General features: G+C 46.0%; 1 protein-coding gene and 1 long non-coding RNA gene across 2 annotated transcripts; one reads left to right on the top strand and one right to left on the bottom strand.

Annotated features, from left to right (window-relative positions):
• Window positions 1-212: 212 nt before the first annotated feature.
• LOC148500758 (uncharacterized) lies at window positions 213-5,830 on the bottom strand. Its single transcript, XR_015870126.1, has 3 exons — window positions 5,725-5,830; window positions 4,338-4,505; window positions 213-295 (listed from the first exon to the last, which is right to left on the bottom strand). It is a non-coding gene; the product is annotated as an uncharacterized LOC148500758 (long non-coding RNA).
• Window positions 5,831-5,933: 103 nt separating this feature from the next.
• On the top strand, window positions 5,934-23,249 carry LOC148500757 (uncharacterized). The gene is made up of 6 exons (XM_088451405.1): window positions 5,934-6,008; window positions 6,723-6,764; window positions 6,925-7,026; window positions 20,575-20,663; window positions 20,773-20,884; window positions 22,216-23,249. Exons 3-6 carry the CDS (start codon window positions 6,972-6,974, stop codon window positions 23,127-23,129), a joined length of 1,170 nt encoding a protein of 389 aa, XP_088307531.1. The 5' UTR covers window positions 5,934-6,008; window positions 6,723-6,764; window positions 6,925-6,971; the 3' UTR covers window positions 23,130-23,249.
• Window positions 23,250-23,952: the final 703 nt, after the last annotated feature.

Genomic DNA, 23,952 nt, shown 5'->3' with positions numbered 1-23,952 from the left:
CCATAATACCATAAAGTTGGTTTCCGGACCTCGTCTGTCCCAGCTCCGGAACGCATGGAGTTCATGTACTTGTTGTGTTCCCTCGTAAAGGCGGTCCAGAAATGATTTATTTTTTGCTTCACAGAAGCTAAGTCTGCTTTTGCATCACGGCTTTGTGCATACGTGACCAATTTCTCATATGCCCGCTTCTTTTTTTGACGATCTGAGAAGGACTTCATGCGTAGGTTCCACAGGCACTCACTCTCTCTGTATAATTCTATGAATCCTGTCCAGAACTCTCTGCTAGCAGCCGTTGCTGATTGGAGAATATACCAATAAAACATAATTAATGTTGATGTCAAGATGCTTATGGAGGCATAATTACATTTAAAATCAAATGCATTCCTTTGCACATGTGGGAATTTAGAATGTGGTCCTTTACCCAAATAGGGGGGATAAATGACGTAGGGGTCCCCCCTATTATCCTTTATTTATATGGCGCCACAAGTGTCCCACACACCTTACATAGTACATAGAACTAATAGGTGAACAAGAAACAAGTAATTTACAGAACATTACAGTACAGGACAAGGACATGATTTATATACATTGCTGCAATAGTGATTAAAGTACTCACAGTAAGCAGCCGGGAGTTGGCAGTCACATCTTAGGTGACCTTATGGGGAGTAAGGAGTAGAATGAAATGTAAAGAGAAGCACATGAGGGAAGAGGTCCCTGCTCGTGAGAGCTTACATTCTATTCAACGCAACCAGCACAGGGCTCTGATCCGGTGGTGGCTGTGGAAATACAGGTGCTAAAAATTTATATGTTTCCCCTGTATTTTCCAAAAGCAGCAGCAGACTTTTGCTAAGGGGGGCCTGATGTTGCAGCCAGGGGGAACACTCTCACCAGGCCCCCCAGCTGCTAACTCAACCCTGACCGCTAGTCAACCCAGGCCAGGAATCTCTGGGAAGCAGTGGACCCCCCCCAAATCAAGGGGTCCCCCTCTCCACTGCACCCCTGGCCCAGACTAATTGTGTAATGTCTGTTGCAAGTTTTTTTTTTTTTTTTTTACTATTGCTGTGGAACTACAGATACCAGCAAGGCTAGGCCACATGTTGGTAGTTGGTGAACCAACAGTATGACCATGCAGGGCATTACATCCATGCTGGTACTTGTTTTTCTACTGTCTATGGCAAATTTAGGGCCGTGTTGAATTTGTTTTGAAAAATGCGCATCCCCATAATTTTTTCAACAATGACGTCATTTTCCGAAGTTTACAATGTACTCCCTATTCAATGTAATAGGCGGAAAAGTTTACCCTATGAATAGCTGGTGGAAAAAAAAAAAGTGCAGAATTGGGGTTTTGGGGAGCAACGTAGCGGGAACCCCCCCAGCAGCCTTCAGACAGTCCCCAAAGGTAAAGTGTGGGACAAACATTACAAATAACTCTTTTGAACACCACAAAAAATTATTATGAATTTTGAGGCTTTTAACCAAATGTTGGTGGACAAAGAAAAAAAAAAAAAAGAAAAAAAAAAAAAAGCAACTTGACTCTGGGAGGTTCCCCAAATATGGGCCAAGTGTTTTTTGGATTGCAGGTGCTTCCGGCAGGTGTGTTTTTGACAATGTATACAAATTAACTTTAAAATATGGTGGCCCCCATTTTAAACTACATAAAAATTGCAGGGATAAGTTCATTTCTGACTTTAAAAACCATGAATACGAATCTGCAGCACGTCTCCAAAAAACCAAATTAGCACCTATTGAGCCCCTTTAAAAAAACAAATACCTTCGGCAAGCCAAATGGGGGGGTCCCATAGCTAACCACCCTGTGAGACCATCTTTTGGGGGATGTCAGGCTGATTTAAACAAATTGGACAGTACTTTCCACCTGTTCAAGTGTTGCAGGGGCCCTTTTTAACAGAATTTCAAATTGAATACGGCCTAAAAGCAGCCAAGCACACGATACTTTTCCACCTAGAAAACAGCCGATGTAGGCAAAAAGTGTGCGAGGCGAAAAAGTATCGCAGGTCCGCTCTAATTGAATAGGGTTATAAACCAAAAATAACAAACCACATTTTGCCAAACATTTTTCAAAAACAAACACACCCACAAATCCGCACACAAGATCACAGAACCCCTCTACACATTGCATAGCAACCCTATTCCCTATGCACAGCATTTCCCCAACATTACATGTCACGCCTATTCCCCCTGCACAGCAGCACCCTCAAAATTACATGGCCTAGGTATTTCCCGTGCACATGAACACCCCCTCCCCCCTTTGCTGCCTGATTCTATTCCCTCACCCTGCATGGTTTCTAAAATCATTCACTGTCGTTTCACCCCACCACCGATATGCAGCCATTTTCAAGCATTGGGGCCCATAGTCAATTAGAGTGCAAAAAAATCTATTAGGTACTTTTTGATCCACATCAGAGCTTTTCGGGAGAAAAACTAACATACGCGTGTCCGCTTTATGCCCGTCTTCAATGTGAAATGAGGGAAAAATGTCCAAGGGCAATTTTTGATTTTAAGATAAAATGAGAATTACGGGAAAAAGTCCCTGGGACCACCCTAAAGGTGTCCAGACAAGGGGGGTCACTATGGGTCCCCCCCTGTTTTGGAGTGTTGAGTAAAGTTGTGTTTTTAAAGACCCGCGCCAGGTGTTTGTTAAAAACAAACAAGTTATGCAGAAGGGCACTTAGGTTTTTGAAAGTATTTGGAAATGGGCCCATGAAAATGGGTACTAGTGTATTTTAAAATCCATAAAGATATTTTAACAAAATTCCCCCAAAATGCAGCTGCCACTAATAGCCTATTCTAGCAAACTTTGGACGCATACTTACGGAATACCCCTGAACCTATTACACTATTTTTAAACACTGTTTCCCCTTCTTTTTTTGGCAACCCAAATGTGTTTTTTGAATTTTGGGGGGTGTCCCTGGTTTTTAATTTTCAAAAATACAAACAGTTTATTTATAAAGATTATTCACAGGGGTGCAGGCTAATTTTTGAAAGCCTGCACCCCTAAACCACAATTAGGCACTTTTTTGCACCATGTTAAAAGATGGTGCAAACTTATCACCGTCTTTATCCAAAACTTCTCACACCCTTCAAAAATGAATCAAATTGAATAAGGCGCTAAATGTAAAGAGGCGAAACTAATGTTAATTGTGCAAAATGTAATAAAAAAACAAAAAACATTATTGAATACACCCCTGGATCTTTATAACAAAGCAAACAAATTATTTTAAAAACCACCAGACACCGCAATGCACACATTTTCTTGGACTGGGGCCCATATTCAATTAGGGCACAAAAGATCTGTGCAGGACTTTTCGCTCCAGAAGGGAGCTTTTCTGGGGAGAAAGAATTTTGGGCTTTGCCGATTTAGACCGATATTCAATTTCAAATGAGCGAATCCAGTAACTTTCAAATATTTTATCAACGAAAAATAAAATAAAAAATTAGTAGAATATTGCCAGGGACCCCCCTGGACCCCTCCTGCCAGGGACCCCCTCCTGCCAGGGACCCCCCCCATGTCCAGACATGTGGGCTCACTATTGTTACTCCCGTTTTGGACTGCAGAAGAAAGTCGGCTTTTGAAATATATGTGCCAGGTTTTTTAGCACAACATTGCAAAAAGTTATGCCGAACAGCACTTAGGATTTTTGGTTAATATTTCAAAATGGGCCCATCACATTTGGGGCACATGAAAATGTGTACTAGCATATTTTTAAGTCGCTAAAGTCATTTTTACTATGGGGGCATTACAATATGGGCACTACTGCAGGGGGAATTACATGGGGGGCGCCAAATTACTGTCTTGCCCCTGGTGACAAAAATCCTAGTTTCGGCCCTGCCCTGGTGTTACTGTATAATGTCCCATTCCCAGCAGTCACCTCTCCAGTCATCACCCAGACACATCCCCTGGTGTTACTGTATAATGTCCCATTCCCAGCAGTCACCTCTCCAGTCATCACCCAGACACATCCCCTGGTGTTACTGTATAATGTCCCATTCCCAGCAGTCACCTCTCCAGTCATCACCCAGACACATCCCCTGGTGTTACTGTATAATGTCCCATTCCCAGCAGTCATCACCCAGACACATCCCCTGGTGTTACTGTATAATGTCCCATTCCCAGCAGTCACCTCTCCAGTCATCACCCAGACACATCCCCTGGTGTTACTGTATAATGTCCCATTCCCAGCAGTCACCTCTCCAGTCATCACCCAGACACATCCCCTGGTGTTACTGTATAATGTCCCATTCCCAGCAGTCACCTCTCCAGTCATCACCCAGACACATCCCCTGGTGTTACTGTATAATGTCCCATTCCCAGCAGTCACCTCTCCAGCCAGCAGCTCAATAATCTTGTTGGTGAGTTCCAGGATCTTCTGGTCATTGTGTCTCTCATGTATCAGAGTGTGAGGTGGAGGCACCGTGATGTGGCCTTTGGTCCTGCGCAGTCGTCCTGACACAGGATCAGCAAATGTCTTCTTCAATACGGTGTAAATCTGTATAATAAGTGACATTAATAGAAAGAAAAAATTGTAAATAAAGCCATTTGGAGGTCATTGCCCATAATATACAAGGGTTGATTTGATAAACATGACCCCTGGCCTATATGAAGCTGTTTTCTATACACATGAAGGTTGAGAGTTGTTGTTGCTGCAGCTCATGACATCTTTTGTGGACTATCCTGCCTGAGTCCTCTGTGCCGCCCACCACAATCATCTGTCCTGGACAGAGTACTGCAAACAGCAAAATGGCGCGGCAGGGGAAAGTGGCAGAAGACAAAGGACTCAGAACAGCAAACGGTAAGAAGGTTAGAGTAGTGTTATATAGTGTTAATTCTAGCACCCTGAACCTGATAAAATCCATGCAGTTCCTTTTTCCTGCCTGGGATGTCGCTCTCTGCTCTGGTGCTTCTAGCACTCTGGTCTGTATTTAAGCAGTTTCTTGCATCAGCTGAGTGTGGTAGAAGCACCAGAGCAGAGCGCAACACCTCTTGCAGAATAGAGGAACTGCACGGGTTGTGACAGGTGCAGGGTGCTAGAATGAAGACTATTATACAAATGGTAATACTAGTACCTTGGACCAGTCATTCACCAGATCCCTAACTATTGTCCTCACACACTGATCCCCCTACCTCTCTCTTCCCCTCATCTATCCTCAATCCTTTTCTCTCCTCTTATTTTTCTTTACTATCGGCTTTAATTTCACTTTCATCTAAATAAAATAATGCAGACTTAGATTTACTGTATAAAAAAAACATAAAATTATATTATAAAATATATATATTTTTTTTTATACACACACATATATGTATGACTTAGTTGGATCTAAACCTAAATATTACGTGACAGTATCTTCATTGCTAGAAGAGATCTAGTTTTTGGGATTTATTTATGGGTATTTGATGTTAATGAACGATTATTAGACTGACAGTATACCAAACAAAAAAAATAACTTTGAATTAAAAAATGTTTTTAAATTATCCGCCACTCTTTTCGCTGACCACTCATTATCAAATTTATTGTAGCAGCTGCCATAATTAAAGATACAGCCCTTAGCGACAATAACCGGACAGACGTCCTCTTTCCCGGTATAACAACAAGACAGACACCGGCGTCCTCTCTCCCGGTATTACACCGGAGTCTACACCCCTGCATCATAGTAAGCCATACCAGAGGCTGCTCCACCAGTACCATAGTAATAAAGAAACACCAGCACCTGCAGAACTCTCCCCCAGCGGCTGCCGCCCAATAACAGATACAAACACTCAGTAGTCTCCCGGCTATAGAACGCAGGTGCCGGAGATCAGAATTAAATGGAGAGACCGCGGAAGTTGGTGGGCAATGGAACGCACAAGGCGAATGTAAGGTTGGAACGCACAGGGCGGAAGTGAGGGTGGAACGCACAGGGCGGAAGTGAGGGTGGAACGCAGTGGCCAGCTTTGTAGTCTTCTTCGGTGGAAGAGGTGGGGGTCAGTGTCACAGTGTTGCCCGGCAGGCGGAGTAAGTACAGCATCACATACAAATATATGTAGGTACATAGCATAATACACACACGCATATACATGGAGGCGAGGGTCTGCTAGTAATACTCTGTGCTGCTGTGACACATAATGTCATCAGCACAGAGAGTCAGTGCCGGGGGGAGGCGATGGCTTCTAGTCGTTTATATTGTTATGTGTATATTTACTGTTGTGCAAATACCTATATGTGTATATATATATTATCAAATAGAATCATGCACATGCATACATACATGATACATATACAGCAGCACAGAGGTTGTCATTGCTGCCCCCCAGCACTATGGTCATGAGTTGGACTCCCAGCTAGGACCCTATCTGCATGTAGTTTGTATGTGTTCCCCGTCCTTGCTGGGAGGTCTCCGCCAGATAATACTGGTAGGTTATTTGGCTGCTGACTAGTGTATGCTTGTATGTGCAGGAATTCAGACTGTAAACTACAATGGGGGCACAGGGACTAATATAAATAATATTCTGTGCACAGCGCTGCGTAATTTTTGGCAATAAAAGTAGATATATTTGAGGAGACAGGCTGAAGGGGCGAGCGGTGTCAGCCAGTATATACAGTATACGTAGTTACCTACATAGATATATTATGATAATTAGTGTTCATTCTAGCACCCTGTACCTGTCACAACCCGAGCAGTTCCCCTTTCCTGCCTGGTGTGTCACTCCCTGTCCTCTTTATTCCCAGGATGATACAGAGGAGAATCACAGTGTCCCACAGGAGGATCAGGTAGGTGGGATTGGGGGTCTCTCCAAAATACTGAAGTGACCCTACACTGTATAATTATTTTAAAAAGCTGTATGTGTCACATATTCTACTGTTAAATCTCGAATAATGAAATTGGACATTATTGAAGTGTTTAATTGTTTTGTGGGTTATTTGGGTGAAGGTCTTACAGCTGTTAAGGTAGAAGATACAGAGGAAGAGGAGACGTATATGATGGGTGATCAGCAGTGTAATAAGGAGGAAATCCCTACAGCTATCATCACAGGTGAGTAATAATCACTAAGGCCCTCATTCAGAGCAGCTCGTAAGCGGGCGCTCGTTCATTATGAGCGATGTTCGCTCATCTGCGCATGCGTACGGATTTGAATACGCATGCGCGAACCAGTCAGTGCGGCCGAAAATCATTTGTTCGCAAAATAGCGAATGCCTGCTATTTTGAGTGACAGGAGGAGGCGTATGTGGGTGGTAACAGGGAAAGGTGCTTGAAAACGGGGAGTGGAATTTAGAACGCAGGCGTGCTTAAAGGTCAAAACGGGTGTTTTAAGGGAGTGCATAATTATTCCAGCAGTGTCATTGACCACATCACTTGGTTTTTTTAACTCAGAACTGCTCGCAAAATAGCGGTTGAAAAAACCAACCACAAGAATAGCGAGCAGTTCATACGCTGTTGGATGTACTCGATTAATCTAATAGCAGACATGACGTATGGTGCGAGCGGCCAGGGGGCGTCTTTTTCAATATTACAACCGCAACTTTTGCTCGCTCATTCAGACTTAGAGGCGTGAACAGACCGCAAAGTGCGAACGGTTCATTTGAATAGCCACCCCTTTTTAAAAAACGAACGACCGCAAATAGCGAGCGGCTCTGAATCAGGCCCTAAGTACAGAACAGTCACATATTCTCCTTGTTCTGTTACTACAGCAATCTCTTATCCTACACCCTCCTCTGTCACTACAGCACTCTCTTATCCTACACCCTCCTCTGTCAATATAGCAATCTCTTATCCTACACCCTCCTCTGTCACTACAGCCATCTCTTATCCTACACCCTCCTCTGTCACTACAGCCATCTCTTATCCTACACCCTCCTCTGTCACTACAGCAATCTCTTATCCTACACCCTCCTCTGTCACTACTACAGCAATCTCTTATCTTACACCCTCCTCTGTCACTACAGCAATCTCTTATCCTACACCCTCCTCTGTCACTACAGCAATCTCTTATCCTACACCCTCCTCTGTCACTACAGCAATCTCTTATCCTACACCCTCCTCTGTCACTACAGCCATCTCTTATCCTACACCCTCCTCTGTCACTACAGCCATCTCTTATCCTACACCCTCCACTGTCACTACAGCAATCTCTTCTCCTACACTCCCCTCTGTCACTACAGCAATCTCTTATCCTACACCCTCCTCTGTCACTACAGCAATCTCGTATCCTACACTCCACTCTGTCACTACAGCAACCTCGTATCCTACACCCTCCTCTGTCACTACAGCAATCTCTTATCCTACACCCTCCGCTGTCACTACAGCCATCTCTTTTCCTACACCCTCCTCTGTCACTACAGCCATCTCTTATCCTACACCCTCCTCTGTCACTACAGCACTCTCTTATCCTACATCCTCCTCTGTCACTACAGCCATCTCTTATCCTACATCCTCCTCTGTCACTACAGCCATCTCTTATCCTACACCCTCCTCTGTCACTACAGCCATCTCTTATCCTACACCATGCTCTGTCACTACAGCAATCTTTTATCCTACACCCTCCTTTGTCACTACAGCAATCTTTTATCCTACACCCTCCTCTGTCACTACAGCCATCTCTTATCCTACACCCTCCTCTGTCACTACAGCCATCTCTTATCCTACACCCTCCTCTGTCACTACAGCCATCTCTTATCCTACACCCTGCTCTGTCACTACAGCCATCTCTTATCCTACACCCTCCTCTGTCACTACAGCCATCTCTTATCCTACACCCTCCTCTGTCTCTACAGCCATCTCTTATCCTACACCCTCCTCTGTCACTACAGCCATCTCTTATCCTACACCCTACACTGTCACTACAGCAATCTCTTCTCCTACACCCTCCTCTGTCACTACAGCAATCTCGTATCCTACACTCCCCTCTGTCACTACAGCAATCTCTTATCCTACACCCTCCTCTGTCACTACAGCAATCTCGTATCCTACACTCCACTCTGTCACTACAGCAACCTCGTATCCTACACCCTCCTCTGTCACTACAGCAATCTCTTATCCTACACCCTCCGCTGTCACTACAGCCATCTCTTTTCCTACACCCTCCTCTGTCACTACAGCCATCTCTTATCCTACACCCTCCTCTGTCACTACAGCACTCTCTTATCCTACATCCTCCTCTGTCACTACAGCCATCTCTTATCCTACACCCTCCTCTGTCACTACAGCCATCTCTTATCCTACACCCTCCTCTGTCACTACAGCACTCTCTTATCCTACACCCTCCTCTGTCACTACAGCACTCTCTTATCCTACACCCTCCTCTGTCACTACAGCCATCTCTTATCCTACACCATGCTCTGTCACTACAGCAATCTCTTATCCTACACCCTCCTTTGTCACTACAGCAATCTCTTATCCTACACCCTCCTCTGTCACTACAGCCATCTCTTATCCTACACCCTCCTCTGTCACTACAGCCATCTCTTATCCTACACCCTCCTCTGTCACTACAGCAATCTCTTATCCTACACCCTCCTCTGTCACTACAGCCATCTCTTATCCTACACCCTCCTCTGTCTCTACAGCCATCTCTTATCCTACACCCTCCTCTGTCACTACAGCCATCTCTTATCCTACACCCTCCACTGTCACTACAGCAATCTCTTCTCCTACACCCTCCTCTGTCACTAGAGCAATCTCGTATCCTACACTCCCCTCTGTCACTACAGCAATCTCTTATCCTACACCCTCCTCTGTCACTACAGCAACCTCGTATCCTACACCCTCCTCTGTCACTACAGCAATCTCTTATCCTACACCCTCCGCTGTCACTACAGCCATCTCTTTTCCTACACCCTCCTCTGTCACTACAGCCATCTCTTATCCTACACCCTCCTCTGTCACTACAGCACTCTCTTATCCTACACCCTCCTCTGTCACTACAGCCATCTCTTATCCTACACCCTCCTCTGTCACTACAGCACTCTCTTATCCTACACCCTCCTCTGTCACTACAGCCATCTCTTATCCTACACCATGCTCTGTCACTACAGCAATCTCTTATCCTACACCCTCCTTTGTCACTACAGCAATCTCTTATCCTACACCCTCCTCTGTCACTACAGCCATCTCTTATCCTACACCCTCCTCTGTCACTACAGCCATCTCTTATCCTACACCCTCCTCTGTCACTACAGCAATCTCTTATCCTACACCTTACTCTGTCACTACTACAGCAATGTCTTATCCTACACCCTCCTCTGTCACTACAGCACTCTAGTATATCCTACACCCTCCTCTGTCACTACAGCACTCTCTTATCCTACACCCTCCTCTGTCACTACAGCCATCTCTTATCCTACACCCTCCTCTGTCACTACAGCAATCTCTTATCCTACACCCTCCTCTGTCACTACAGCCATCTCTTATCCTACACCCTCCTCTGTCACAACAGCAATCTCTTATCCTACACCCTCCTCTGTCACTACAGCAATCTCTTATCCTACACCCTCCTCTGTCACTACAGCCATCTCTTATCCTACACCCTCCTCTGTCACTACAGCCATCTCTTATCCTACACCCTCCTCTGTCACTACAGCAATCTCTTATCCTACACCTTCCTCTGTCACTACTACAGCAATCTCTTATCCTACACCCTCCTCTGTCACTACAGCACTCTAGTTTATCCTACACCCTCCTCTGTCACTACAGCAATCTCTTATCCTACACCCTCCTCTGTCACTACTACAGCAATCTCTTATCCTACACTCTCCTCTGTCACTACAGCAATCTCTTATCCTACACCCTCCTCTGTCACTACTACAGCAGTCTGTTATCCTACACCCTCCTCTGTCACTACAGCACTCTCGTATATCCTACACCCTCCTCTGTCACTACAGCACTCTCGTATATCCTACACCCTCCTCTGTCACTACAGCACTCTCTTATCCTACACCCTCCTCTGTCACTACAGCAATCTCTTATCCTACACCCCCCTCTGTCACTACAGCCATCTCTTATCCTACACCCTCCTCTGTCACTACAGCACTCTCGTATATCCTACACCCTCCTCTGTCACTACAGCAATCTCTTATCCTACACCCCCCTCTGTCACTACAGCCATCTCTTATCCTACACCCTCCTCTGTCACTACAGCAATCTCTTATCCTACACCCTCCTCTGTCACTACAGCCATCTCTTATCCTACACCCTCCTCTGTCACTACAGCCATCTCTTATCCTACACCCTCCTCTGTCACTACAGCCATCTCTTATCCTACACCCTCCTCTGTCACTACAGCCATCTCTTATCCTACACCCTCCTCTGTCACTACAGCCATCTCTTATCCTACACCCTCCTCTGTCACTACAGCCATCTCTTATCCTACACCCTCCTCTGTCACTACAGCCATCTCTTATCCTACACCCTCCTCTGTCACTACAGCCATCTCTTATCCTACACCCTCCTCTGTCACTACAGCCATCTCTTATCCTACACCCTCCTCTGTCACTACAGCAAGCTCTTATCCTACACTTTCCTCTGTCACTACAGCCATCTCTTATCCTACACCCTCCTCTGTCACTACAGCACTCTCTTATCCTACACCCTCCTCTGTCACTACAGCCATCTCTTATCCTACACCCTCCTCTGTCACTACAGCCATCTCTTATCCTACACCCTCCTCTGTCACTACATCCATCTCTTATCCTACACCCTCCTCTGTCACTACAGCCATCTCTTATCCTACACCCTCCTCTGACACTACAGCAATCTCTTATCCTACACCCTCCTCTGTCACTACAGCCATCTCTTATCCTACACCCTCTTCTGTCACTACAGCAATCTCTTATCCTACACCCTCCTCTGTCACTACAGCAATCTCTTATCCTACACTTTCCTCTGTCACTACAGCAATCTCTTATCCTACACCCTCCTCTGTCACTACAGCACTCTCTTATCCTACACCCTCCTCTGTCACTACAGCCATCTCTTATCCTACACCCTCCTCTGTCACTACAGCCATCTCTTATCCTACACCCTCCTCTGTCACTACAGCAATCTCTTATCCTACACTTTCCTCTGTCACTACAGCAATCTCTTATCCTACACCCTCCTCTGTCACTACAGCACTCTCTTATCCTACACCCTCCTCTGTCACTACAGCCATCTCTTATCCTACACCCTCCTCTGTCACTACAGCAATCTCTTATCCTACACCCTCCTCTGTCACTACAGCAATCTCTTATCCTACACTTTCCTCTGTCACTACAGCAATCTCTTATCCTACACCCTCCTCTGTCACTACAGCACTCTCTTATCCTACACCCTCCTCTGTCACTACAGCCATCTCTTATCCTACACCCTCCTCTGTCACTACAGCCATCTCTTATCCTACACCCTCCTCTGTCACTACAGCCATCTCTTATCCTACACCCTCCTCTGACACTACAGCAATCTCTTATCCTACACCCTCCTCTGTCACTACAGCCATCTCTTATCCTACACCCTCTTCTGTCACTACAGCAATCTCTTATCCTACACCCTCCTCTGTCACTACAGCCATCTCTTATCCTACACCCTCCTCTGTCACTACAGCAATCTCTTATCTTACACCCTCCTCTGTCACTACAGCAATCTCTTATCCTACACCCTCCTCTGTCACTACAGCCATCTCTTATCCTACACCCTCCTCTGTCACTACAGCCATCTCTTATCCTACACCCTCCTCTGTCACTACAGCAAGCTCTTATCCTACACTTTCCTCTGTCACTACAGCCATCTCTTATCCTACACCCTCCTCTGTCACTACAGCACTCTCTTATCCTACACCCTCCTCTGTCACTACAGCCATCTCTTATCCTACACCCTCCTCTGTCACTACATCCATCTCTTATCCTACACCCTCCTCTGTCACTACAGCCATCTCTTATCCTACACCCTCCTCTGACACTACAGCCATCTCTTATCCTACACCCTCCTCTGTCACTACAGCCATCTCTTATCCTACACCCTCTTCTGTCACTACAGCCATCTCTTATCCTACACCCTCCTCTGTCACTACAGCAATCTCTTATCCTACACTTTCCTCTGTCACTACAGCAATCTCTTATCCTACACCCTCCTCTGTCACTACAGCACTCTCTTATCCTACACCCTCCTCTGTCACTACAGCCATCTCTTATCCTACACCCTCCTCTGTCACTACAGCCATCTCTTATCCTACACCCTCCTCTGTCACTACATCCATCTCTTATCCTACACCCTCCTCTGTCACTACAGCCATCTCTTATCCTACACCCTCCTCTGACACTACATCCATCTCTTATCCTACACCCTCCTCTGTCACTACAGCCATCTCTTATCCTACACCCTCTTCTGTCACTACAGCAATCTCTTATCCTACACCCTCCTCTGTCACTACAGCAATCTCTTATCCTACACTTTCCTCTGTCACTACAGCAATCTCTTATCCTACACCCTCCTCTGTCACTACAGCACTCTCTTATCCTACACCCTCCTCTGTCACTACAGCCATCTCTTATCCTACACCCTCCTCTGTCACTACAGCCATCTCTTATCCTACACCCTCCTCTGTCACTACAGCAATCTCTTATCCTACACTTTCCTCTGTCACTACAGCAATCTCTTATCCTACACCCTCCTCTGTCACTACAGCACTCTCTTATCCTACACCCTCCTCTGTCACTACAGCCATCTCTTATCCTACACCCTCCTCTGTCACTACAGCAATCTCTTATCCTACACCCTCCTCTGTCACTACAGCAATCTCTTATCCTACACTTTCCTCTGTCACTACAGCAATCTCTTATCCTACACCCTCCTCTGTCACTACAGCACTCTCTTATCCTACACCCTCCTCTGTCACTACAGCCATCTCTTATCCTACACCCTCCTCTGTCACTACAGCCATCTCTTATCCTACACCCTCCTCTGTCACTACAGCCATCTCTTATCCTACACCCTCCTCTGTCACTACAGCCATCTCTTATCCTACACCCTCCTCTGTCACTACATCCATCTCTTATCCTACACCCTCCTCTGTCACTACAGCCATCTCTTATCCTACACCCTCCTCTGACACTACAGCAATCTCTTATCCTACACCCTCCTCTGTCACTACAGCCATCTCTTATCCTACACCCTCTTCTGTCACTACAGCAATCTCTTATCCTACACCCTCCTCTGTCACTACAGCAATCTCTTATCCTACACTTTCCTCTGTCACTACAGCAATCTCTTATCCTACACCCTCCTCTGTCACTACAGCACTCTCTTATCCTACACCCTCCTCTGTCACTACAGCAATCTCTTATCCTACACCCTCCTCTGTCACTACAGCCATCTCTTATCCTACACCCTCTTCTGTCACTACAGCAATCTCTTATCCTACACCCTCCTCTGTCATTACAGCCATCTCTTATCCTACACCCTCCTCTGTCACTACAGCAATCTCTTATCCTACACCCTCCTCTGTCATTACAGCCATCTCTTATCCTACACCCTCCTCTGTCACTACAGCACTCTCTTATCCTACACCCTCCTCTGTCACTACATCCATCTCTTATCCTACACCCTCCTCTGTCACTACATCCATCTCTTATCCTACACCCTCCTCTGTCACTACAGCCATCTCTTATCCTACACCCTCCTCTGTCACTACAGCCATCTCTTATCCTACACCCTCCTCTGTCATTACAGCACTCTCTTATCCTACACCCTCCTCTGTCACTACAGCAATCTCTTATCCTACACCCTCCTCTGTCACTACAGCCATCTCTTATCCTACACCCTCTTCTGTCACTACAGCAATCTCTTATCCTACACCCTCCTCTGTCACTACAGCAATCTCTTATCCTACACCCTCCTCTGTCACTACAGCACTCTCTTATCCTACACCCTCCTCTGTCACTACAGCCATCTCTTATCCTACACCCTCCTCTGTCACTACAGCCATCTCTTATCCTACACCCTCTTCTGTCACTACAGCCATCTCTTATCCTACACCCTCCTCTGTCACTACAGCCATCTCTTATCCTACACCCTCTTCTGTCACTACAGCAATCTCTTATCCTACACCCTCCTCTGTCACTACAGCAATCTCTTATCCTACACCCTCCTCTGTCACTACAGCCATCTCTTATCCTACACCCTCCTCTGTCACTACAGCCATCTCTTATCCTACACCCTCCTCTGTCACTACAGCCATCTCTTATCCTACACCCTCTTCTGTCACTACAGCCATCTCTTATCCTACACCCTCCTCTGTCACTACAGCCATCTCTTATCCTACACCCTCTTCTGTCACTACAGCAATCTCTTATCCTACACCCTCCTCTGTCACTACAGCAATCTCTTATCCTACACTTTCCTCTGTCACTACAGCAATCTCTTATCCTACACCCTCCTCTGTCACTACAGCACTCTCTTATCCTACACCCTCCTCTGTCACTACAGCACTCTCTTATCCTACACCCTCCTCTGTCACTACAGCCATCTCTTATCCTACACCCTCTTCTGTCACTACAGCAATCTCTTATCCTACACCCTCCTCTGTCATTACAGCCATCTCTTATCCTACACCCTCCTCTGTCACTACAGCAATCTCTTATCCTACACCCTCCTCTGTCATTACAGCCATCTCTTATCCTACACCCTCCTCTGTCACTACAGCACTCTCTTATCCTACACCCTCCTCTGTCACTACATCCATCTCTTATCCTACACCCTCCTCTGTCACTACAGCCATCTCTTATCCTACACCCTCCTCTGTCACTACAGCCATCTCTTATCCTACACCCTCTTCTGTCACTACAGCAATCTCTTATCCTACACCCTCCTCTGTCACTACAGCAATCTCTTATCCTACACCCTCCTCTGTCACTACAGCCATCTCTTATCCTACACCCTCCTCTGTCACTACATCCATCTCTTATCCTACACCCTCCTCTGTCACTACAGCCATCTCTTATCCTACACCCTCCTCTGACACTACAGCAATCTCTTATCCTACACCCTCCTCTGTCACTACAGCCATCTCTTATCCTACACCCTCTTCTGTCACTACAGCAATCTCTTATCCTACACCCTCCTCTGTCACTACAGCAATCTCTTATCCTACACTTTCCTCTGTCACTACAGCAATCTCTTATCCTACACCCTCCTCTGTCACTACAGCACTCTCTTTTCCTACACCCTCCTCTGTCACTACAGCAATCTCTTATCCTACACCCTCCTCTGTCACTACAGCACTCTCTTATCCTACACCCTCCTCTGTCACTACATCCATCTCTTATCCTACACCCTCCTCTGTCACTACAGCCATCTCTTATCCTACACCCTCTTCTGTCACTACAGCAATCTCTTATCCTACACCCTCCTCTGTCACTACAGCCATCTCTTATCCTACACCCTCCTCTGTCACTACAGCACTCTCTTATCCTACACCCTCCTCTGTCACTACAGCCATCTCTTATCCTACACTCTCCTCTGTCACTACAGCACTCTCTTATCCTACACCCTCCTCTGTCACTACAGCAATCTCTTATCCTACACCCTCCTGTCACTACAGCAATCTCTTATCCTACACCCTCCTCTGTCATTACAGCCATCTCTTATCCTACACCCTCCTCTGTCACTACAGCCATCTCTTATCCTACACCCTCTTCTGTCACTACAGCAATCTCTTATCCTACACCCTCCTCTGTCACTACAGCACTCTCTTATCCTACACTCTCCTCTGTCACTACAGCACTCTCTTATCCTACACCCTCCTCTGTCACTACAGCCATCTCTTATCCTACACCCTCCTCTGTCACTACAGCCATCTCTTATCCTACACCCTCCTCTGTCACTACAGCCATCTCTTATCCTACACCCTCCTCTGTCACTACAGCCATCTCTTATCCTACACCCTCCTCTGTCACTACAGCAATCTCTTATCCTACACCCTCCTCTGTCACTACAGCACTCTCTTATCCTACACCCTCCTCTGTCACTACAGCCATCTCTTATCCTACACCTTCCTCTGTCACTACAGCCATCTCTTATCCTACACCCTCCTCTGTCACTACAGCAATCTCTTATACTACACCCTCCTCTGTCACTACAGCATCTCTTATCCTACACCTTCCTCTGTCACTACAGCACTCTCTTATCCTACACTCTCCTCTGTCACTACAGCAATCTCTTATCCTACACTCTCCTCTGTCACTACAGCAATCTCTTATCCTACACCCTCCTCTGTCACTACAGCCATCTCTTATCCTACACCCTCCTCTGTCACTACAGCCATCTCTTATCCTACACTCTCCTCTGTCACTACAGCCATCTCTTATCCTACACCCTCCTCTGTCACTACAGCCATCTCTTATCCTACACCTTCCTCTGTCACTACAGCAATCTCCTATCCTACACCCTCCTCTGTCACTACAGCACTCTCTTATCCTACACCCTCCTCTGTCACTACAGCAATCTCCTATCCTACACCCTCCTCTGTCACTACAGCACTCTCTTATCCTACACCCTCCTCTGTCACTACAGCCATCTCTTATCCTACACCCTCCTCTGTCACTACAGCAATCTCTTATCCTACACCCTCCTCTGTCACTACAGCACTCTCTTATCCTACACCCTCCTCTGTCACTACAGCCATCTCTTATCCTACACCCTCCTCTGTCACTACAGCCATCTCTTATCCTACACCCTCCTCTGTCAGTCCAGACTAATGAGGGAAATGTGTCAGCTCAGGGGGGGAATAAGGAGCCATCAGCCCCTATTAGACTCCTGCTCTCCCCCTCACATCATGTCACTGTGTGTTACCAGCCCAGAGATCTGGCCAGTTTCCTCCCCACACTCTCTGGTGTATCTCATACATCAGTACAAGTTAAGTTTAAGACAACAATAGTACAAGGGACATCATCATTGATTCCATCACTGATCAATGGGGTGAGACCACATTAAACATTGCCAGGCTCATTCCATGAAATTGCTGCATCAGTTACAAGACAAAACGTGATAGTTGAACACACAGATGTCATGTGACTTCTCCCGACATTATTCTGTAAACTACTTGCTCATAATGAGACCTATGTTGATCTGCCCATAATCACCTGGTTGATGTCATATGATTTAAACTGAGCTCTAGTAGTACTACTTTACTTTATCAGGATGGCTTTACATTTGGTTCCCTATTTCTTTTTACTCCTATTTTTTGGGCATGTGATCAAATGAAGCATTTTTCTCTCCTCTCTCCTCATCAGGAAAATGTTTTCCCTCTCCAGGCCCATGTTGAAGTTCTATGTATAGAGGTCTTGGTTCATTACAGATCGCTATTGCGATCGTGGGGGCGATTACGCATACCTCTCAGTCCTGTGTATACCTCGGTAACATCGGCCCCTCACACAGATGTACAGTAGGTCTGACCTTACTTAGAAATTGCTAACCTCGTCGCACGCAGTTTTTAGACAAGCTACGTATGCTGTTGCAGTGGCTAATTTATGCACGCCCACGCAACGGCGTTGAAACGGACAGACATGCCTGCGTTTCTCCCACCACTCCCCCGTCACCACCTCCAATCGCTGACAGGCTGTCACTCACTCTGTGATGGGTTCCCGTTTTCTGCCTAATCGCATTGCGATTGCAATTCAACCGCTGCGTACTGCATATGAATGCGTACTGCACCATCGGCCGATATGCTTACGCTGTTGCGATTCGTACTGAATCAGGCCTAGGTCAGCTCCTTATATATGGTATGTTTGGGGCATGCCCAGCTGATGCCTGTCAGGATTGTGTTACAAGACCGAAACAAGTGTTCGTGGAGAATGTTACATATTAACAGTGATCTGATGGGATGTTCCTATTAATACACAGTGCCTCCATCAGTAGTGAGGTGGGAGAGGCCGGGCACAGGCTAACATACAGTGCCTCCATCAGTAGTTAGGTGGGAGAGGCTGGGCACAGGCTAATACACAATGCCCCCATCAGGAGTGAGGTGACAGAGGCCGAGCACAGGCTAATACACAGTGCCTCCATCAGTAGTGAGGTGACAGAGGCCGGACACAGGCTAATACACAGTGCCTCCATCAGTAGTGAGGTGGGAGAGGCCGAGTACAGGCTAATACACAGTGCCTCCATCAGTAGTGAGGTGGGAGAGGCCGGGCACAGGCTAATACACAGTGCCTCCATCAGTAGTGAGGTGACAGAGGCCGGACACAGGCTAATACACAGTGCCTCCATCAGTAGTGAGGAGGGAGAGGCCGGACACAGGCTAATACACAGTGCCTCCATCAGCAGTGAGGAGGGAGAGGCCAGACACAGGCTAATACACAGTGCCTCCATCAGTAGTGAGGTGGGAGAGGCTGGGCACAGGCTAATACACAGTGCCTCCATCAGTAGTGAGGAGGGAGAGGCCGGACACAGGCTAATACACAGTGCTTCCATCAGTAGTGAGGAGGGAGAGGCCGGACACAGGCTAATACACAGTGCCTCCATCAGTAGTGAGGTGGGAGAGGCCGGGCACAGGCTCCTACACAGTGCCTCTATCAGTAGTGAGGTGACAGAGGCCGGGCACAGGCTCATACACAGTGCCTCTATCAGTAGTGAGGTGACAGAGGCTGGGCATAGGCAAATACACAGTGCCTCCATCAGTAGTGAGGTGACAGAGGCCGGACACAGGCTAATACACAGTGCCTCCATCAGTAGTGAGGTGGGAGAGGCTGGGCACAGGCTCATACACAGTGCCTCTATCAGTAGTGAGGTGACAGAGGCCGGGCACAGGCTCATACACAGTGCCTCTATCAGTAGTGAGGTGACAGAGGCCGGACACAGGCTAATACACAGTGCCTCCATCAGTAGTGAGGAGGGAGAGGCCGGACACAGGCTAATACACAGTGCCTCCATCAGCAGTGAGGAGGGAGAGGCCGGACACAGGCTAATACACAGTGCCTCCATCAGTAGTGAGGTGACAGAGGCCGGGCACAGGCTCATACACAGTGCCTCTATCAGTAGTGAGGTGACAGAGGCTGGGCACAGGCTTCTACCCAGATTATTCTGCATTGCTATGGTGCTGCAAAAATATGTTTCCATATGTCTTCCAATGATGCTGGATATGAGGAGACCCTAGAAATATAACGATCCATTTATTGTTGGAATGTCCTAAAATCCGGGACTCTGGGGGAGATGTATCAAACCGTGGAGTGGTATAAATTGCCAGCCAATCAGCTTCTAGCTGGCATGTTGCAGGTTGTGTTTGGAAAATGACCGTTTGAAGCTGATTGGTTGGTACTTTGTCTTTCTCCACTTTATCTTTTTCCGACGTTTGATACATCTCCCTCTATTTCTCCTATTTAAAGGATGTCCTGGTGCTGATGTTTCCCATTGATCCAGCCTGTTTATTGCTGTATTACGATAACGTTAAGGTTGGACCATGTGAGAAATGCCTCATTACTGTATATACTTAGTAATTGCACCATAGAGGGTATTCCTGCTTTGCCTATAGAGCTATACAATGTTAGAGTTCATGTGCACATATCACCTGATAATCACATATATACAATGTAATCAGTCACTGTGTGTCTCCTACAGATGGGGCCAGTAACAGGAATACCCCAGAGAGATGTCCCCATCCTCAGAATTGGACAGAAGAGAATGACAGTATAACACAGAATTATCAGGTAGGTGGGATTCATACAAATACCAAAGTGACCTTTCACTATATGATCTATTGAGCAGATGTGTGTTCTATATACGGTTATATAAAAGTGTTTTTTGTGGGAAATTTAGGGTGAAGATCTGACTGTTATCAAAGTAGAAGTTATAGAGGAAGAAGAGGAGACGTATGTGAGGGGTGATCATCAGTGTAAGGAGGAGGAAATCCCTACAGCTATCAGCACAGGTGGGTTATAATCACTAAGTACAGTACAGATAGGGCAGAGAGGAATGTTGGTCATTGCCGAGGAGTTATCCTCATCATGCCTCATCCTATACCAGAACTTCTCAACCTCTGCTCTCAAGGCACCCTTACAGTCCAGGATTTTAAGATATCCATGCTTGAGCACAGCTGACTTAATTAGTCCCTCAGTCATTTTGATTTAACCATCTGTGCTCAAGCACGGATATCCCGAAAACCAGGACTGTTAGCATGTCTTGAGGGCAGACGTTGGGAAGCACAGCCCTATACTGGTTTTGTGACTACAGGGCTAAGCTACCTGCAGGTGACTTGAGCATCATATAGTATAGAGCAGTGTCCCCCAACCTTGGTCCTCAAGGCTCACTAACAGTCCAGGTTTTAAGAATAAGCCATACTTGAGCGCAGGCGAATATATTAGTATCTTGGTTATTTTGTTTGATTCATCTGTGCTCAAGCATGGATAGCCTTAAATCCTTGACTGTTAGTGTGCCTAAACGAACAAGGTTGGGAAACGCTGGTATAGTGGCTGCTTGATTGTTCTTCTTTGCTCCCTACGAGCTGCTAACTCTGACCACATCCAAGGCTCCAGGGTTTTGTGAGTGAGACCAATACTTGGATGACCTTCCGTTTGGACAATGTCACTGATTGAGGCTTCTTGTTCTGTTTTGGTGCTCAGGTAATACACATGCTTTGAAATTGTTAGTCTCCAAAGTCTGTACTAAGGGTGAAGTTGTGTGGCCATGCAATCTGCATGTCACTGTGGCATAATAATGTAATAGTGTCATTCATTAAGCCAATGTTTTACTTGTTCAGTATGAGAGCGAATTTTACTGTTTTGTACAATTTATAGTGTTGCTTTTAGAAAGCGGGCAGGGCGCTGATGTCGGCCGGGAGCATCTGCGCGCTCCAGAAAAGGAGGAGGGCTGATCATCCTTGGAACACACCCACAATTCATCACACTTGGAAGCGTGCTGGACTTCCCCCAAGCTCTACCCCCACGGTGAATAGATGCCGGGCAGTGATCGGTCATCACAACTTTTCCCACCCACGGGTGGGGAAGACTCAGGGCACGCTGTTTTAGCAGGTCGGGGGGAAAAGGGCAGAGCGCATTTTGCCCTTTTAATATCGGGCATGGCGCTGCACCCCACTAAAACAGCCTAGCGGGAACACTACGTTTAAAATTGTAAAAAAGTGTTTGTGATGTGTAAATTTATCATGAAACAACTGAACCTCTTGAACACACTAATCGGATGAAAATTTGCTTCTCCATGTAATAAAAAAAAAAGCGTATTTTCATATATTTATTTTATGTCCAGATGAACTCAAAAGCAGGAATACTTCCGAGAGACGTCTCGTTGTGTCTACAGATTTTAAAATGGAAGATAACGACATCGGACAAAATTCTCCAGGAGAAAACTTCAATATGCTAAATATACATCCAGGACTTCACAGTGCAGATATATCATCTGATCCCTCTAATCAGGAGGCGTGTTCTCCCGATGCCTCAGATATTGTTACACATGGTACAGATCATGCAGGCGATACAGTTTATTCCTGTTCTGAGTGTGGGAAATGTTTTATACATCAGTCGATCTTTGTTAGACATCAGAGAACTCACACGGGTAAGAAACCATTTCATTGCATCGAGTGCGGGAAATATTTCACGAATAAAACGCACCTTGATAAACATCAGAAAATTCACACAGGTGAGAAGCCGTTTGAATGCTCGGAGTGTGGGAAATGCTTTACCTATAAAACGCACCTTGTTGTGCATCAGAGAACTCACACGGATGAGAAACCATTTCCGTGTTCTGAGTGTGAAAAATGTTTTACGCAGAAATCAGGTTTGGTCAAACATCTGAAAAGCCACACCGGTGAGAAATTATTTCCATGCTCCGAGTGTGGGAAATGCTTTGCCTATAAATTGCGTCTCATTAAACACCAGAGGACTCACACAGGGGAGAAAATATTTATATGCTCTGAGTGCGGGAAAGATTTTATCCATAAGTCAGCTCTTGTTGTACATCAGAGATATCACACGGGTGAGAAGCCGTTTCCATGTTCCGAGTGTGGGAAATGTTTTACGCAGAAATCGGGTCTTGTTAAACATCAGTTGAGTCACACGGGTGAGAAACCATTTCCATGTTCTGAGTGTGGGAAATGTTTTTCACAAAAGTCACATCTTGTTAAACACCAAAACCTTCACACAGGGGAAAAGGAGTTTCAGTGAGTCCACTGGCGTGAAGGGGAGGGGGAGAGGGGTTCGCATGTCATTAACATAAGATCATAACCCATCATCCACGTGAATCATATTGTAGCTTAATTATTCTGTGAGATATCAACGTCACTCTACCGGGTATATTTACTAAAGTGAGAGTTTTTAGAAGTGGAGATGTTGCCCATAGCAACCAATCAGATCTAGCTATTCTCTACTAGAAGGTTCTAGTTAAATGTTAAGTAGAATCTGACTGGTTGCTATGGGCAACATCTCCACTTTTAAAAAACTCTCACTTTAGTAAATATACCCCTACATGTTAAAAACAACATGTTTTACAGGAAAAGATGTTTCAAAATATTCTAAAGAGGACCAGTGGAGAAGACGCCCACAGCAACCAATCAGATCATACCTTTCAATTATCAAGAACATACTATAAAATGATAGCTAAAAGCTGATTGGTTGATAAGGGGAACTTCACCTGTACTCTTTGGAAGATTTGATACATCTCCCCTCATCGTGGCCTAATATGTTAGTGTGTCACGGGTAGTCAGTATAAGGCTTCAAAAATATAGGCCCACAGCGCAAATGTCACTTTGTGTTGCCTTGTGACTATTTTTGTACGAGCAAACCCATTTATACAGGTACATGCACTGCTCAGTGGGTCAAAATGCGCCCCACCAGAGGTGCAAAACTTCCTTTGTTATGGGGAGAGGTCAAGTGGATCTAGCCGTGTATTTGCTGCTACACGTGAAGATTAGATTCTGTTTTACAGTGGATGGTTGTATACATGAGGTGCAAAGGCTGGAGAGTGCTTCGTGGGGGCCTTTCAGTTTTA

This window comes from Taudactylus pleione, unplaced genomic scaffold (genome assembly GCF_031769625.1).
Source record: "Taudactylus pleione unplaced genomic scaffold, aTauple2 ptg000547l, whole genome shotgun sequence".
Taxonomy (NCBI): Eukaryota; Metazoa; Chordata; class Amphibia; order Anura; family Myobatrachidae; genus Taudactylus; species Taudactylus pleione.
Note: the sequence above shows the minus strand (reverse complement) of the source record. Positions and strands in the feature narration are given on the sequence as shown.

What these genes read in the sequence shown, in the direction of transcription:
- LOC148500757 (XM_088451405.1), top strand. Translation starts at nt 6,972, where the DNA reads ATGATGGGTGATCAGCAGTGTAATAAGGAGGAAATCCCTACAGCTATC. An exon ending in GTATAACACAGAATTATCAG is followed by an intron (nt 20,664 to 20,772) that starts GTAGGTGGGATT and finishes TGGGAAATTTAG; the next exon opens with GGTGAAGATCTGACTGTTAT. An exon ending in CCCTACAGCTATCAGCACAG is followed by an intron (nt 20,885 to 22,215) that starts GTGGGTTATAAT and finishes TTTTATGTCCAG; the next exon opens with ATGAACTCAAAAGCAGGAAT.